This window comes from Martes martes (genome assembly GCF_963455335.1).
Source record: "Martes martes genome assembly, chromosome: 6".
Taxonomy (NCBI): domain Eukaryota; kingdom Metazoa; phylum Chordata; class Mammalia; order Carnivora; family Mustelidae; genus Martes; species Martes martes.
The window spans coordinates 63,453,905-63,469,473 of record NC_137893.1 but is presented as its reverse complement, the minus strand read 5'-3'; the positions used below and the strand labels follow the sequence as shown (position 1 = coordinate 63,469,473).

Sequence of the window (15,569 nt, the reverse complement as noted above, 5' to 3'; positions counted from 1 at the left end):
AGACAGTTATATATGGTTTCACTCATGTGGAGCACAAGGAATAGCATGGAGGACCACAGGGGAAGGAAGGAAAAACTGAATGGGAAGAAATCATAGAGGAAGGCAAACCATGAGAGACTCTGGACTCCAAAACGGAGGATTTCTGAGGGGAGACGCTTGGGGGATAGGGTAGCTGGGTGATGGGTATCAAGGAGGGCATGCGTTATGATGAGCACTGGGTGTTATAGGCAACTAATGAATCATTGAACACTACATCAAAAACTAATGATATACTATATGTTTGCTAACTGAACATAATAAAAAAATTTTTTAGATTAAATTAAAAAATCCAGATAGTATTTACAACTTTTCAGACAACTGATGGACAACTACAAGCAATTAAGTATGCTTTTCGCTACAAAAGCAAATCAATTTTCATAGCGTGGCCTATTGTATAAATGGAGGCTTTCTTTATGGACGACAACAACAACAACAACAACAACAACAGCAGCAGGTATAATTGCTATAAAGAATATATGGACTATAATGGGGCACCCGGGTGGCTTAGTCAGTTACATGTCCAGCTCTTTGATTTGGCTCAGGTCATGATCTCAGGGTCATGAGATCGAGCCCCATGTCATTGGGCTCCATGCTGGGTGTGGGGCCTGCTCAAGATTCTCTCTCTCCCTCTCCTATCACACCCCTCCTCCCCAGCCAGTCATGTGTGTGCACGCGTGCATGCTCCCTGTCTCTAAAAAAATAATAAGAAGAATAATAATAATAAAACAAGAATACATGGGTTGTCAGTGTGAGTACCAGTAAGAAATGGGAGAAAATTTAGTTCCATATTTAATATTTTGCCTAACTACAAGCAAAGGCACTCACCTTTTTGAGCTGAACAGAAGGAAATGCGATGATGGTTATTTTTGTAAGGAGCCAATGGCTTTATGGCTTTAAAAAGTATTTTGTTCAAATTATGCAAGTATATTCTAGAGTTATATAAAAATTGATACAAATAGAAAGTATAAAAAAAAAAAAACCAGAAGATTCCCCCATGCCACTGTCTAAAAACACCCATCGCCAACATTCAGCTCACTCTGTCGTGGAGGGTACCTTAACTGACTTTTAGTGCTACCTGTCCCTCTGTACTGTTTGAATGTTTTTAGGTACGTGTAAACCTTTTATCACAAAATGATAGTGAAAATATATATTTTGAGAGAAAATATGAGCATAACCATATCATGTTATTTGGGATTTTTAGAATAGATTAAATCATATAAAATTGCTGATATTCAACCCTTTCCAACCTGCAAAAATGGTAATTTCATGTGCTCAACTTAATAATTGCAGGAGGCTTGCTAAGAAATCTTGAAGGGCTGCAGGAGAGAAGGAATTTTATGTTGCTCATAGTTGCATTCGTAGGGCCTAAAGAAGTTCCTAGAGGGCGAATCTAATCTTTGGTATGAAATATAAAAGATTGATACTGATAAAAATAATTTTATTAAAATAGAAATGAAAATCACGATACAATGGAAACCTATTTAACAGCACAGCAGAGGAAGTCAATTAAGGAACCAGTTAAATTCCAATTGGTTCCATAGAATTGGCCCTGGCGAACCTTAGTCAATGAAAATTCATTGGTGTTGATACAAACTCTTTACAGCCTCGGTATTAATAACCACAAATAATAAAGTCCCAAGTATCACACAAGGGCGGAGGAGAAGCGGTGAAAAAAACCTCCTGAACTCAAATTAGGAATGTCTGTGGCCACTAGGAAAAGTGGATGGCTATAGCTTGAACTCAGCAGTTGGTTTTAAAGCCACACTTTCCCATTCAACTAAACTGTCTATACCTTCTCATAACTACATACCAGCTGTCAAATATAATGCATTGCTTCATCAGTGGTCACTCAAAATAAGGTAATTTACGTTACTTGTTTGATGCTTGCCCCAGTCTTTTTACTTTGGAATCATTTGAACTGCTATTTTTAAAGCCATGTGTCTTAATGCCGCAGTTGGTGGGGAGCTGTGTACTGGTGAAGGCATTGGGGAGGCCTAGGCTGTGGGTCTTGAAGACACATATGGTCCAAGTTTAAATCACAGCTGTTTCATTTACAAACGTGGGACCTCGGACAGGTTATCTCATATCTCTTCACCTTGTTGACAATTAAATCTCTACTTTCAAAAGTTGTAATTAAATAAAATAGGAAAGATGAACATGTGATCGTGGGCATTTGCACATATAAGCCTCTGATTTTCGATCAGAGCCATGGTTATTATATGAAGCATTTCAGGCAATTATTGAATAAATGGCTCAGATCCTAGAATCCTAGAATTGGAGAGTCGGCAGACCTTACAAGTCTAAAGTGTCTCTGTGTTCATCCAAGAGGAATCAGCCCAACATTGAGGAACTGATTTGGTTTTACTTCAAGTTCATATTGAAGTTGGTATTGAAAGCTGATTTTTGCTAAATCCTAACTTTCCTGCTGTTGACGTATTTCAATTGCCCTGTGTTCATTGCTTTCTTCTAGCCCAATAACGCTGGTCTTGACATCCAGTAAAGGAAATAGGTTTAGTCTCCTTGACACAACCAGACACAGTGTTGTGGGATGATGAGTTCCACATGCATATGCAACACTGCTAATTCTTCTTCTTTAAGGAATAATCACATGTCAGGACATGGAACCTGAGGCCACTGCCCTTATTTAATTAGGCTAGAGGGAACTTGCACATGCCTGTGCATAAAAATAATCACTTAATGTAACTGAATATTAATATTTGGTATGCCCTTTTCCCAATGAGGCAGCATCTAGAAAGATCAAAAGATGATTTATTCTAATGCAGTACGGGCAAAGGGGACTGGGTGTGTGCCACCTTGCAACTTCATTATAAATTTCATCCTGAGACCCAATTAACAGGCCTGTTATTCTCTTTTATTAAAATCACTTAAAAAAACCAAGACGGTGGAGTTTTCATGGTACCAGAGAGCAAGCAATGAAATCAGCCGTGCCTGTGAGCTTCTTTAATTTCCCATGTGTTCATTTCCTGTTGAAGTCAGGAGCTGAGGCTTGTGATGCTAATCTAGGGCATTACTGGGTCTGAGGGGAGGAGAAACCTGGGATCTTGAAGAGAGTCTCACACACAGACACACCCTCCTTCTCTGCCCCAGGGCTCAGCATAACATCACTTCAAAGCCTATCCTTGTGGAACTCTTAAGCCCAGTCAGGGAGCCTGTCCCTCTTCCCTGACCCATCAAAATTTCTGCCATTTTGGGCAGGGTCCTTTCCCTTGAAGTTGGGGGCTTTTAACTTGGGATCCATATGAAGTTGGCACTTGGGGGTGGTCATGAGTCCTCAACGTGATTTCTGTACTTTTCCTAGAAGAGGGTCATGTGCCAGATACGTTCATGATCCAGAAAAGGTTAGGAAACAGATCGATTCTAATTGTGCTTTGATCTTTTGAGATTAAAAGGTATTGGAAGGAACTTGGTCTTGGGGGGTCAAATCCCATTTGGATTGTATCCAGTAGATTTTAGCTATACAGCCTTGGGCAGGCTACAGAACCTCTCTGAACCTCCAGTTTCTCAAATATAAAACCAGGTAAGAATGCTTATTTAAGGTTGAAGTGACAGGTACACTAAACAGAGAAATAAGGGCTAATTTTATTTATTTTTTTCTGTCTTTCCTTGAATGAAATGAAAGCAAGTATCTGTTCAGTTGTGGTTTTGGCCAGGCTTTTCTGAGCACCCTGATGGTGTCTTGCTGGAGCTTAAATGTTGGTTGAATAGATGGTTGGATGGACGGAGTGCCTTGGCTTCGCACCTAGATGAACTCTGTCTCCTTTCTCAAAACACAGTATTTACTAAGAGAGATCTTGGTCCTAAAAGATCTCTCTGTAGGAGAGGGCTTGGTTTTGTCAAAGTCCTCCCAGGACAGTTAGCTCCATATCCTGGACAAAATCTTTTTACATACTCTGACAAGATTAGATCTTATCATCCTGTGGGAAATCATGATCTGTGCTGCCTTTATCTGTATCAGGACTGGTCAAACTAGAGTCTGTAGGCCAAATCTGGCCTGTTGCCTGTTTTTGTAAACTTTTATTAGGACATAGCCATGCTTCTTGATTTCTGTATTGTCTACGACTGCTCTTGAACTATGGCAGAGTTGAGTACTTAGGACAGAGACAACGTGAACAGAAAACCTGAAATATTTATTACCTGCCTCTCTATGGAAAAAGTTTGCCAACCCCTGATACATTATTTGTACTCCTTAGTGCTACCCTGCAGGATTGGTCGTCAGATGCCCTTTTTCTGGATTGGGAAGTAAGAGCCAACAGAATTAAGTATCTTGAGATCATACAATTTATAGTAATCCGGGTCTATGTGATTCTTTCCCCTAAACACTGATACCTTTCAGTTCAGCCCAAACCTAGCTGAACCACTACATCTTTCAGTCCTGTCCGGTGAGCATGACTAGCACATGGAAGCAGGCCACACAGTGATGTCCCCTAGAATCATGGTGCAGCCGTGGGGGGTGGGGACTGACATTTGTCCACAGCTTGGCTCAGGTCTGTGGTCCAAATCGTGTGAATGTGGAAGTAGATGAGAAAGTGGAATGAGGATTTCAAAGACTATTTCTGAAGACAGCAGAGCCATAGGAGTCTGTAGCTGCTTATATGCCAACACAGGGCTGCTTACCAAAGGTCATGAGGTTCAGCGTTTCCAGAGTGTCCTTGTGGCTGCCGAGTGTGGCCTCTGCTCTTGTTTGGTGCCCTTGGTGGGTGATGTGTACAATTTGTGCATTTGCAGCACAGGACCACTCAGCAGAGACTTTCCTTCCTCTGGGCTGTGAGACCATGGGGGTTTTAGACCTACATACTTGCTCATGGGTACTGAGCCTTCCTTGGCAGATCTGACTCCAAATATGAGCAGAAAGTTCTTTCCCAGTTAATGAATCCTGTTGGAAATTTGTTTCAAGGGTTTGCTGATGAGACTCTGTGGTTCTTCTGTTAATACTCCATCTGCCTGTTATTTCTACTTATCAACGTTCACCTTTCCAGTTAATTTGTCCAGCTTATAAACTGGTTATGATTAAACCAAAGGGGGAAAAAAAAACTTGGGAACAGTTCAGCCGCTCCTGCGTTACTTGACTACATAGCCAAGTTTGCCTTATAATGGTAGTTAAGCTGGTGATAATGGGTACAGTGACAAAATTCCAGCCCCCCCTCAACTGGAAGGAACATAGTTGGGTAATTTGCCCATCTGTCATAGGATGTGTCTAATGAAAAACGGCTGCAGTGTTAATTGACTGTCACATAAAAATGGCTATTGTAGCACTGGGTTGGTGAGGGGAGAGGTGAGAAGGACTGGGAAGGCTCATGTTCTCTCTAATGGAGTCTGTCTTTGTTCTGTCTTTGTGGCCAGCATCAGGGATGGTCTGGGACTCTTGCTTCATCTGTTGTGGAGCTGCTGTTGGAGGACCCACAGAAAAGCAGCAGGGCTGCAGCGCCTGACATCCTTCTGATAGGAAGGAATCAGAGCTATAATTAACTTTCTGTTTCATTGTGCTCTACAACAGTGACCCTTAGTTCTCCAAAGACGAAATCCCATAGCCTCACCCTGTAGCTTTCATACTCCACGAATCTTTCAGTTTATGCTGAAAATAGAAAACAGATAAAAATGAGGTTGCTGTGGTTTAAGTGGGGGCAGGGAAACCTGGTAAAATTAAGTAACATTCCATTTGTTGTGCCAGTGTAGCTCCATGGGGAAATAATAGGTTGATTAAAATTCTTGGATATTGTTTAATTATTTAGAGTGAATGTTCTAACAGAAAGATGGGTTTTTTAAACAGCTCTTTTGGTTTATTCTTAACATATTTTAGTGCCCAGTTATTTTTTTAAGCTTTAAAACATCTGAGTACCTCTCCACATACGTCTTTTTCATCTTTCCCATGGTACCAGGGACTTCTCATTGGTCAAAGATGCTGATATTTATATTTCTGTCCTGGAAACATGTTTATGGAGAAGCCATCACACAATTCAGCTCTACCTGATGGAGACTAAAAAGTGAATTTAAAAATGATAAATGGTTGTTGAACATTTTGAATTGGAGAGAAACTGAACACGTTAATAGAATTTCAATTTATATTGATGAAGCAGAGTAGTGGTGGTGATGCATTCACTTTGTAGACGAGAGAGAGGTATGAGCAAAACATTGTAATCTATATCAATGGTGCTCTCTAGAGTTGTTCACCCCAGGTGTACTGGGTACAGCAATTATATTTACGAGAGAGTAAGGCACGTGCACAGACTGGTGAGACTGCTGCCATGTAATAATTTGTACACCGAAACAATTGGTCGAGGGTCCTTGTGTTGGCTCTTCCTGTGGCCAAGGAAAGTGCCGATATGCTCTCATTTCTGCACAGGTGTTTTTTTGTTTTTTTTTCTTTTTCTTTTCTTTTTTTTTTTTTTTTTTGCTGTGTGTATTTTTAAGTCCATGAGCATTTTTATTCTCAGTTATGGTTTTTATGTATGTGTGTCGCAGTATTTGGGAGTGGGTATGCATAAGGCTTGTTTCACTTGACTGCCAGCTTTGCTGAGCTCATATGTTGTCCTTATTTATGTGTTTGCCAGGGAGAAATGCTTGCTTCCTCTCCAGTTGGCTTTGGAATCCAAGAATGTGAAACTGGCCCAACATGCTCTGGCAGGAATACAGGTATGGCTCTCACTGGGCGCAACCAGGTGACAGAAATTAACAGGCTACTTTGGCATTGAAAGAGCAAATACTTAACATTTTAAATACTAGCTGTTTAAAGACCCGGACCACAATTTGGTTGAACTAGGTAATAACCACAGAGGATAACCGAATTTTCATATATTTACCATCATTTCTTTGGACATAGCATTAGACTGCTAGGCGTTTGTCATCTGCCACTGATTCCCAGCTAAGCTCACACAGAAATGAAATACTTCAGGGGGTGTCCAACTTTAGGAGGACAAAGGATCCCAAGAGAGACACCTGAAGTTCTGTACCAATCCAAATCTTATGTACATTCAGCATCTTTGGTTCTGTGGAAGGAGAATTAATAGTAAACCAGAAAGATTTTGTCTTGTTTTCTATTTTACAGTTAGGTTGGTGAACAAATTCATGTGTTTTGTTTCCAGAGCAAGAATGGGAGGGGGAAAAATTTTAGCCTAATCAGAAAAGTCAGATTGCTTGAGCACTTTCCTTCTCTGAGCATTTGTTCATTTGTATTTTATACCATATAGAATAGGTCTAATTCCAACAGTGCAAAGGTGATGACTATATAATGTATTGGCTTTTAAGTGACTTAGTTTCTAAGTGACAAGTCTGTGGGGTTTGTTCAGGGTGGCCGTGGATTGGTGGCATTTGTCAGATGTCTTTTCACATTAGCGTGTACTATTTCATCCTTTAAGTGTCTTTCTCATACATATGAAAGAGTGAGAAGACTATGGCTTTTCTTTCTCCAGTGGATTGAAATTAGATAATGTGTTTTAATATGCATTAGTATTAGACCTTTTTTAAACATTGTCAGTGATATTAAAAACTCTTTGGTTTCTCTGACATGATCGGGCCAACCATGGATGTGAATGGGAGTTTGTTTTGACCTGCTATGTATGTTCCCTTTTCTCTAAGAAAATGTACAGATTTCCCATTTATTTTTTTTTAAGATTTATTTATTTATTTATTTGTTTATTTATTTGAGAGAGAGAGAGAGAGCAGAGTGGGGGTAGGGGGCAGGGAGAAGGAGAAAGAGAATCTTGAGCAGACTCCCTACTCAGCATGGAGCCTGTTATGGGACTTGATCCTACGACCCTGCGATCATGACCTGCACCGAAATCAACAGTCAGCAGCTTCACCGTCGGAGCCACCCAGGCGCGCCCCTCCTCCATTTACTTTTTTAACTCCCAAACACTCCAAGCTTACAGAACCGTGTTTGCACGGGCTTGCGCTATCACTTTAACTCCGGGGACTTGCTGGGCGGTGAGCCTTCCTCTTACCACCCTGTTCCTTCCTCTGAACTTTCACATTCTTGCAGGGCTTTCCAGTCCTTATCATGTCAAGTAAAAACACGTGTGTATATAAATTTCACTCCGGGGTGCCTGGCATGCACTGCTTGACAGTGGAGGCGGGGGGTCTCTTTTGAGAGGATGTGAACAAGATGTCAGGGAGTCCTGAGAAGGTTTGAAGAACTTGTTTTCTGGATCTACAGTGACATTCCACTGAAAGAGGGAGTCCTTACACAGGATGAGTCAGAATTTCAAAGGTTCTTGGCTGCAACCGTACGCGGAATGGGATGAGGACAGATTTAACAGGGATAAATATAAAATCCTACACTAGGGTCTCAAATAGAATAGCTTAATTGCAGCCCTTGCGAATGAGAATTAGGGATTTCAGGGTGAGTCAGCATAGAATGCACTGTGACTTACAACTAAGCTCATTTGATCTGAGAATATAATTAAAGTCAGGCATTGCTGTTTTTTAGATTTTGGTTTTAGGCAATAAACACATTTAATTATCTCACTTAACTAGAATTCTAGAGGCAGGCATTTCTGGTTTGGGTGTGACCGCTCAATGGTGCCACCAAAGACCCCATTTATTTTTGTCTTTCCCTTCTGCCATCTTAAACATTTTTAAGATTTTTTTTTTAAAGAGCAGTTTTAGATTTACAATAAAATTGAGAAAAAGTTTTGGAAATTTCCCATATGCCCCCTATGCCCACCCATGCCTAGCCTCCTCCATTATCACTCACCAGAATGGTGTGTATATGTGTGTATTTTTTTTAACCAGGGATCAACCATCAGTGACAGATCTTAATCACCCAAAGTTCAGAGTGTACCTTAGGGACCGGTCTTGGTTGCATAATTCTTTAATGTCAGACCACCCCTTCAAGTGTGACAGTCACTCTGGAGGCCACGTTTTTAAGCAGGAGAGCATCTGTGAAGCCATCTTACACCAGGACCATTTGAAGATGCCCCAGGAGGTTTAGTATGAGAAGAAAAGACTTAGGGGGACTTCACAGCTGACTTCTGAAATTTTAGCTTAGTCTTATGGCTCCAGGAAAAGATGAAGGAGTAGGAGTTCTAGGGAGGGTTTTTGTACAATCTAAGAATTTTATGAAAAATGAGAGTTGTCTCCTCACAAAAAAGAACTGTGAGGTATAGTATCTCCTGAGAGACCTCATCAAAGTGAATGTCTCATTTTAGTTTTTGTGGGATTCATTTTCTGATGGAAACACATTAAGATTTGTGAGTTCATGAATACTTCTTGGGTAAATGATTGTTCACCTTAGGAAATATCTGAAAAATGAACTTGTTGTCTACAAGACCTTCTCCTTTCCTATGACAAATCTATGTTCAGAAAGGGTTATGTGTGAATGTGACTTTGGATAGGTGCTAGATGGCCCTGGCACATTCATCCTCTGTCCCCACCAACCACACAACTTGTATGGTCGCCATGTTATTTAGAATGAATTCTCTAACAGCAGCAAAAAGTCTTTGCCCAGGGGCACCTGGGTGGCTCAGTGGGTTAAAGCCTCTGCCCTCGGCTCAGGTCATGATCTCAGGGTCCTGGGATTGAACCCCATGTCTGGCTCCCTTCTCAGCGGGGAGCCTGCTTTCCCCTCTCTCTCTGCCCACTGCTCTGCCTACTTGTGATCTCTCTCTCTGTCAAATGGATAAATAAAATCTTAAAAAAAAAAAAAAAAAGTCTTTGCCCAGACTGTGCGAAAGGTTTGATGCATTTGTCCTTGTTTGTTGGCATGTATCATGAGTTCTTTCCGAATGTCCTCCACCGACAGGGCTCCTGAGTACTAGAAATTATCCTCAGGACATACTAAGATACAACAGACTATGGCAGCAGGGGAAAGCCTGTCTGTGATCATTGCCTTGTGCCTCTTTACAGAAGCTTCTGTCAGAGGAGAGGTTTGTATCCATGGAAACAGACTCTGATGAGAAGCAGCTGCTCAATCAGATCCTGAATGCTGTGAAAGTGACGCCTTCCCTCAATGAAGACCTGCAGGTGGAAGTGATGAAGGTTGGTTTGACGTGGCTGCTGGTTTGCGTCACTGGGATGGGAACAGACTGACCACCCCCCCCACCCCCTAACTAGAAATGCCTCCATATTGTGGTGATGCCGGCTCCCTTTTCATTTGGAATATATGGTTATTCTTGCTTATGGTCCCCCAGAATTACCTGGATTGTTGAACAGAAATGACAACTAGGTAAAAAGGTAGAATTTCGGTAAATCTATATGATTTTTTGGCTTGATCCTGCACATCCAATGGTATTAGGTAACGTCTTTATCACTTTTTGAGAGAATGCACGAGAGTAGGTCCAGCTTGTAGATCTGGTCATTCTGGGTATTCTGCTGCCTATTTATGTTAAAACAAAGCAGTGACCTAATGATGTTTTCACATATACTAAGGCTTTAGAAATAGGCAGTTTAGGGTCAGGAAGACCAATTTGGGGAACTACATTAGAATTCCATCTTTCTTGTCTATTCTCAAATTACGGGAACCTTATCTCCCCCATTTCAGTTACCACTTTGGGGGATGGCACCTCTCCCTCCCCTTTCCCTTTGCCCTCCCTTTGCGGATCACCATGATTGGGAGCCCCTTATGCCAACTCTGGAATGTGTCTTATCCTGTGAATGAACAACGAGTTGAGCTGCAGAGGATGGAAATCTCTGCCCCAGAGCAGCACCTCAATCAGAGCAACACAGCTGGAACCACGGGGCTGGCTTTTAATAATGCCATCTATTCATTTTCTCCTGGAGGAATAAGTATAGAGGAATATTTAAGAATAGTTGGTGTCCTAGAATGGTTGATTTCTTCCTGGAAATGCACTGAAGGATTTTTGTCTCGGGTAAGAGAATTCACTCCTCTCGGTTTCGGTTTCTCCATTCAGAGATGATGATTTCAGTGATGGTATTTTCTCAGTGCCCTGGGCCTCGGCATAGCCCATAGCTGACGGGTAATTTCAGTGCAGGTAGATTCCTTAACCTCTCTGTGCCTTGGTCTCCTCGTCTATAAAATGGGGGAAATAGTAGCACGTACCCAACAGGATTGTTGCAAGGATTAAATGAGTGATATTTGTAAAGAACTTAGCACAGTATCTGGCATAAAGCCAGTGCTTTACAAGTGTTGGCATATGCCTACTACTTCCCACCTGCGGGTGCTGAGTCATAGTCTCAGTGGGTGCGTCTAGGAACATTACTTTTTTTAAACACTCTTTATTTGAGAGAAAGGGAAAGAGAGCACAAGTGAAGTGGGGGAGAGAGAGAAGCAGATTCCCCACTGAGCAGGGAGCCTGACTCAGGGCTCCATCCCAGGACCCCAGGATCATGACCTGAGCCAAAACCACATGCTTAACCTTCTGAGCCACCCAGGTGCCTCTAGGACTATTCTTAAAGTAAACATTGAGAATCCCCGAGCTAGCTGATCCCGAAGATCTCATTCGTCATTAACTCTCTCTGATTCTGTAATGCGAAGTTTTGCCTTGTCCTCTGACATACATTTGGCAGCTGTGCATTCATAGGAACTGAAGAGCAACCACTTCTAGAACTTATTTGACTTCTCCACTTCCTCCATGCCACCGTTGAGAGAGAGACAAGGCTGGCTGCCATGTTAACTTTTGTGGCTTCCAAGACCAGTCTGTTGAGTTGTTCTTGTAGTATTAGGTCTCCATGTACTGGAGGGTGAGCTGTGGTGTCACAAGGAGACACACACCCCACAGACTCACATTCTTATGGAAATAGAAGGAGAAAGTGCCCATTCTTCTAAAAGTCTTAGAGAAGCAGGATGTTTAATGGTTATGTCAACAGTAACACCTGTTTTGAAAACTTAGGCCTGTTTCCTCGTTCCAGCCCAGCAGTGCCTTCTGCTAGCCTTGCTGAGGACAGAAGTTGACACATGTTAACTCTACTGGAAATCCTGGAAAGCCTATCTTAATGGACTTTCTAATGACACCATGATAGAATTCTACGTTAATGTCCGGGAAGAAATCAGGCACTGTCAGACAAGAAGAAAACAGTAATTTGGCCTGCCATTCTTTAAAATTAGATTTCCAAAATGCTTAAAAAGAGAAAGGCCTTTGCCTTATGCTATTAATCATTTTAACCATTTAATCATTGGGATTGGGAAAAAAATACTTCAGTTTACAACAAACCTAGCCTTCAGTTACTTTCTTTTATAGTGTACTTTTATCTTAGACAAACCTTTTTAGACAAGATAACAAACTATACCCTCAAGTGATATTATTAGCATCAAGTGGAACTCCAGAGCTGGTGGTCCGAGCGTGAGAGTCCATGAGGGAAGGTTCCATGATCATTACTTATTTCTGACATTTAAATTATTTGGGTATAAAAACATACCCAAATTATAGCATTTCTGGCTTAGAAATAATAATAGTGTTCATACCCTTTCTCTATGCAGGAAAATTTTCTGCAGTAACTTCAGTCACCTTTAGAAGCGTGTGCCCTTTTCTCTTGGGTGCTATCCTACTTATAATGGCCCAACTAAAAACTCCCAAATACATCCTGGTTTTGCTAATATCATTACCATATTAAAATGGTTTTGCCACTTGTTCTCGCCAAAAGAAAGAATTGGATGAGCCCTCAAGGAAAGGCTCGATCCCCAATACACAGGAAGGGTGTATTTATTCTTGATGCTTTATATAACTCATGATAAATAATCTAAACTAGGCATCTCCTATAAAAATCCATTTTATATAAATATTTTGTAGGTACTAGAAAATCTTTTAAAGTGAGATATGGTAGGCATTTCAGATACGGGACGTTATTCAGGAGCGATAAAGCCACACCTTTCAGTTTTTATTTATGTCTGTCTAACCACAGCAGAGCCCATTTTTATGACAAACCCCAGGTGCCATTTTTTTAAGAAGCTATGCCATACATTTTACTCACACGTTGCTCTCTGGTAGTGTTTATAAACACAAGAAATTGAACCCTGTCACACTCTTAAGAGTGTGGAGCGCTTGTATTAAATTCCTGGAGAGAAAATAATATGGTTTCCTCTTTGAAGTTTCCCAGAGATTAAACAAACTATCTAATAATGAGACTCAAGATTCCAAAGGTAGTGTTCTCATTTGGAAAGAAGGCCCTAGACTTTCAACTGGAGGGTTAAAAAAAATCAATGATGCTTGCTCCTGACAAATTAAATCGGAGTGATGTTAGATCACTTAGTCTAAGATCTGTTCTGCATGGTTTTACTGTCTAACAAAAGGGGGAGAAAAGGCAATTTTGATTTATGGAAATAGCCATGTTTCCAAATAAAAATTTTATTTTTATTATGATTTATGGAAACAGCCATGGAATCCAAATAAAAATTTTATAGCTTGAGCAAATCAAGGATCAGGACTGTAGAATCAGAAAGAAGGTTTCTCTGAAGATATATTATCTTAGTAATAGATTAACAGACAGCAGGGAACTACTTAACATTTAGGTTAAACACTTGCCCGCTTTGGTAACATTTTCCCATGGTGGGTGCCATTTGGGTAAATGCCACGCAGACTCCCCAGGAGCCGGGTACATAACTAATGACATCTCTGACTAGAGCAATTAGGACTTTTTTCCCCCTTCTTCCTGATAGATAACCTTTGGAGAGGTTATTAGCTGATACAGCTGGCTGAGTCTTTAAAACTGAAGGGAACTGTGGCTGGCCTTCTGCCTCCAGAAATGTGTCAGAGATATGAGCATCCTATCTGAGGGAGGCAGCTGGCTTTGTGGATAAGGAAGGATGTGATAATGGATACTGAGAAAGCATCTGATGGATGTGCTGTTATTAGATGTTTTACTTTGGGTGCATCTTTTGGTGATAGAAATGATACTAGTGGGATCCTTCACAATTTTTCAAGGAGAAATGACAGGGGTTGATAATTTGATATTTACTATGCATCAGATGCTCTGGTCAATACTGTACATTCACACTCAGGTCATACATCTAGTCAAATGGCGGGGCCAGTGTTTGCCCTGTAATGCCGCCGGAGGTCAAACTTATGCTCTTAAACAGTGGATTAGGTCGCTTGCCTTCTGAGTCTATTCTTTTTTTTTTTTTAAGTTTTTATTTGTATATTTGACAGAGTGATCACAAGTAGTCAGAGAGAGAGGGAAGCAGGCTCCCCACTGAGCAGAGAGGCCGATGGGGGGCTCGATCCCAGGACGCTGAGATCGGGACCTGAGCCAAAGGCAGAGCCTTAACCCACTGAGCCACCCAGGCGCCCCTTCTGAGTCTATTCTAAAAGGCGCATGGGTGTTAGTCAGCACTATCCCTATTTGAAAGAGAATTGAATAGAAAGTTAAGTCACAGGCTGATAAGGGGCAAAGCTAATAGTGGCTCAGAACCCTGTGGGTTTTTGGCATCCTCCATGACCATACATTCTCTTAGTAGTTTCAAGACCTAGATTCAAGTTTGAAGAAGAATCAATGTCTTTCCCACCAAATTAGCTAATGACTCTGTGTGTGTGTGTGTGTGTGTGTGTGTGTGATAGAGAAGATCGAGATTGAGATCAGGCTGGGGGGCTTTTTTTACAAAAAAGCCAACCAAACACCTACAGAAAATACAGATAAGATGGAAAAAGAGCTGATGGCCGTAGAGCTGATAGACCAAAGGTGTCCATTTAGAACTCCGGTCTTACAGTGAGAAGGAGAGCGGGCTTTTAAATTATGTACCAACAATGCAGTCAGTGCCTTGGTCTGGGAGAAAGAAACAGACCAAATAAAGGGACTGTTTCTAAATTCCTCTCCGTCATGTCCTAATGGAGGAGTCTCATACTGGCTCTTTATCCAATGGTTAGCTTTGATGCCCATGACTCTGGGCAGTGGGTCTTCCGGAGTGCCTCATGTGAGAAACGATCATTAGTGCAGCTTCAGGATGAAATGGTTAAATTGTCTTCCCCTCTCGTAACAAGGAGAAATCCCTTCTTAGTCGAAAGCTACTGAGACAATTTAGAAGATCTGCAGCAATCTCTGGTATTAAGGAAAAATCCAGGATTTGATGAAAACTGTTTAATTTTAATGTACCATTGTTAAGAGATTGATCTGATTTGTTTACAAACATATTTCTGTAATTAATGCAGAGAAGTTTGTAAAATATGTGGATCTGCTAAGTAAATGGTTCTTAAACCACCCATTTTCCTGCTGCTAAGATTGAATGATGATCCTCTTTTCCTACTTTGTACACACACTGATAAAATTCTTACTAAGTTTTTCTCCCAGGTTTCTTTACTCTCCACTATGACTGCCTCAGAGAGACAATAAAAATATATGAAGAAGTAAGAAGCAAACACCGAAATCTTAGAAATGCAATTTTCCTTTCAATAGTACGCATTATTTTTGAGATGAAGATATTTTCACATTATCTATTTTTTTAAGTGCCACAATTTCCAATGCCATGCCATTTGAATACATCTGAGAACAGTTCTGCTAAATGTTTTTACAGATTTTCCTCCTAATTTTTATTAAGCAAATACAGATGGAGAGGCCTTCACTGTTTACTGTGGATGGTCCACAGTTTCTAGTAAAGCAGGAAGATCCTTCAATTGTTTCAGTCATTT

General features: G+C 41.0%; 1 protein-coding gene across 1 annotated transcript in view; it reads left to right on the top strand.

The window, feature by feature from the left end:
• Positions 1-15,569, top strand: part of ARFGEF3 (ARFGEF family member 3) — a 171,071-nt gene that overhangs the window by 36,310 nt on the left and 119,192 nt on the right. The window contains exons 3-4 of the mRNA XM_080805657.1: positions 6,609-6,690; positions 9,901-10,032. Coding sequence (XP_080661783.1) covers positions 6,609-6,690; positions 9,901-10,032 — 214 coding nt within the window. The remainder of the gene's footprint in view (positions 1-6,608; positions 6,691-9,900; positions 10,033-15,569) is intronic.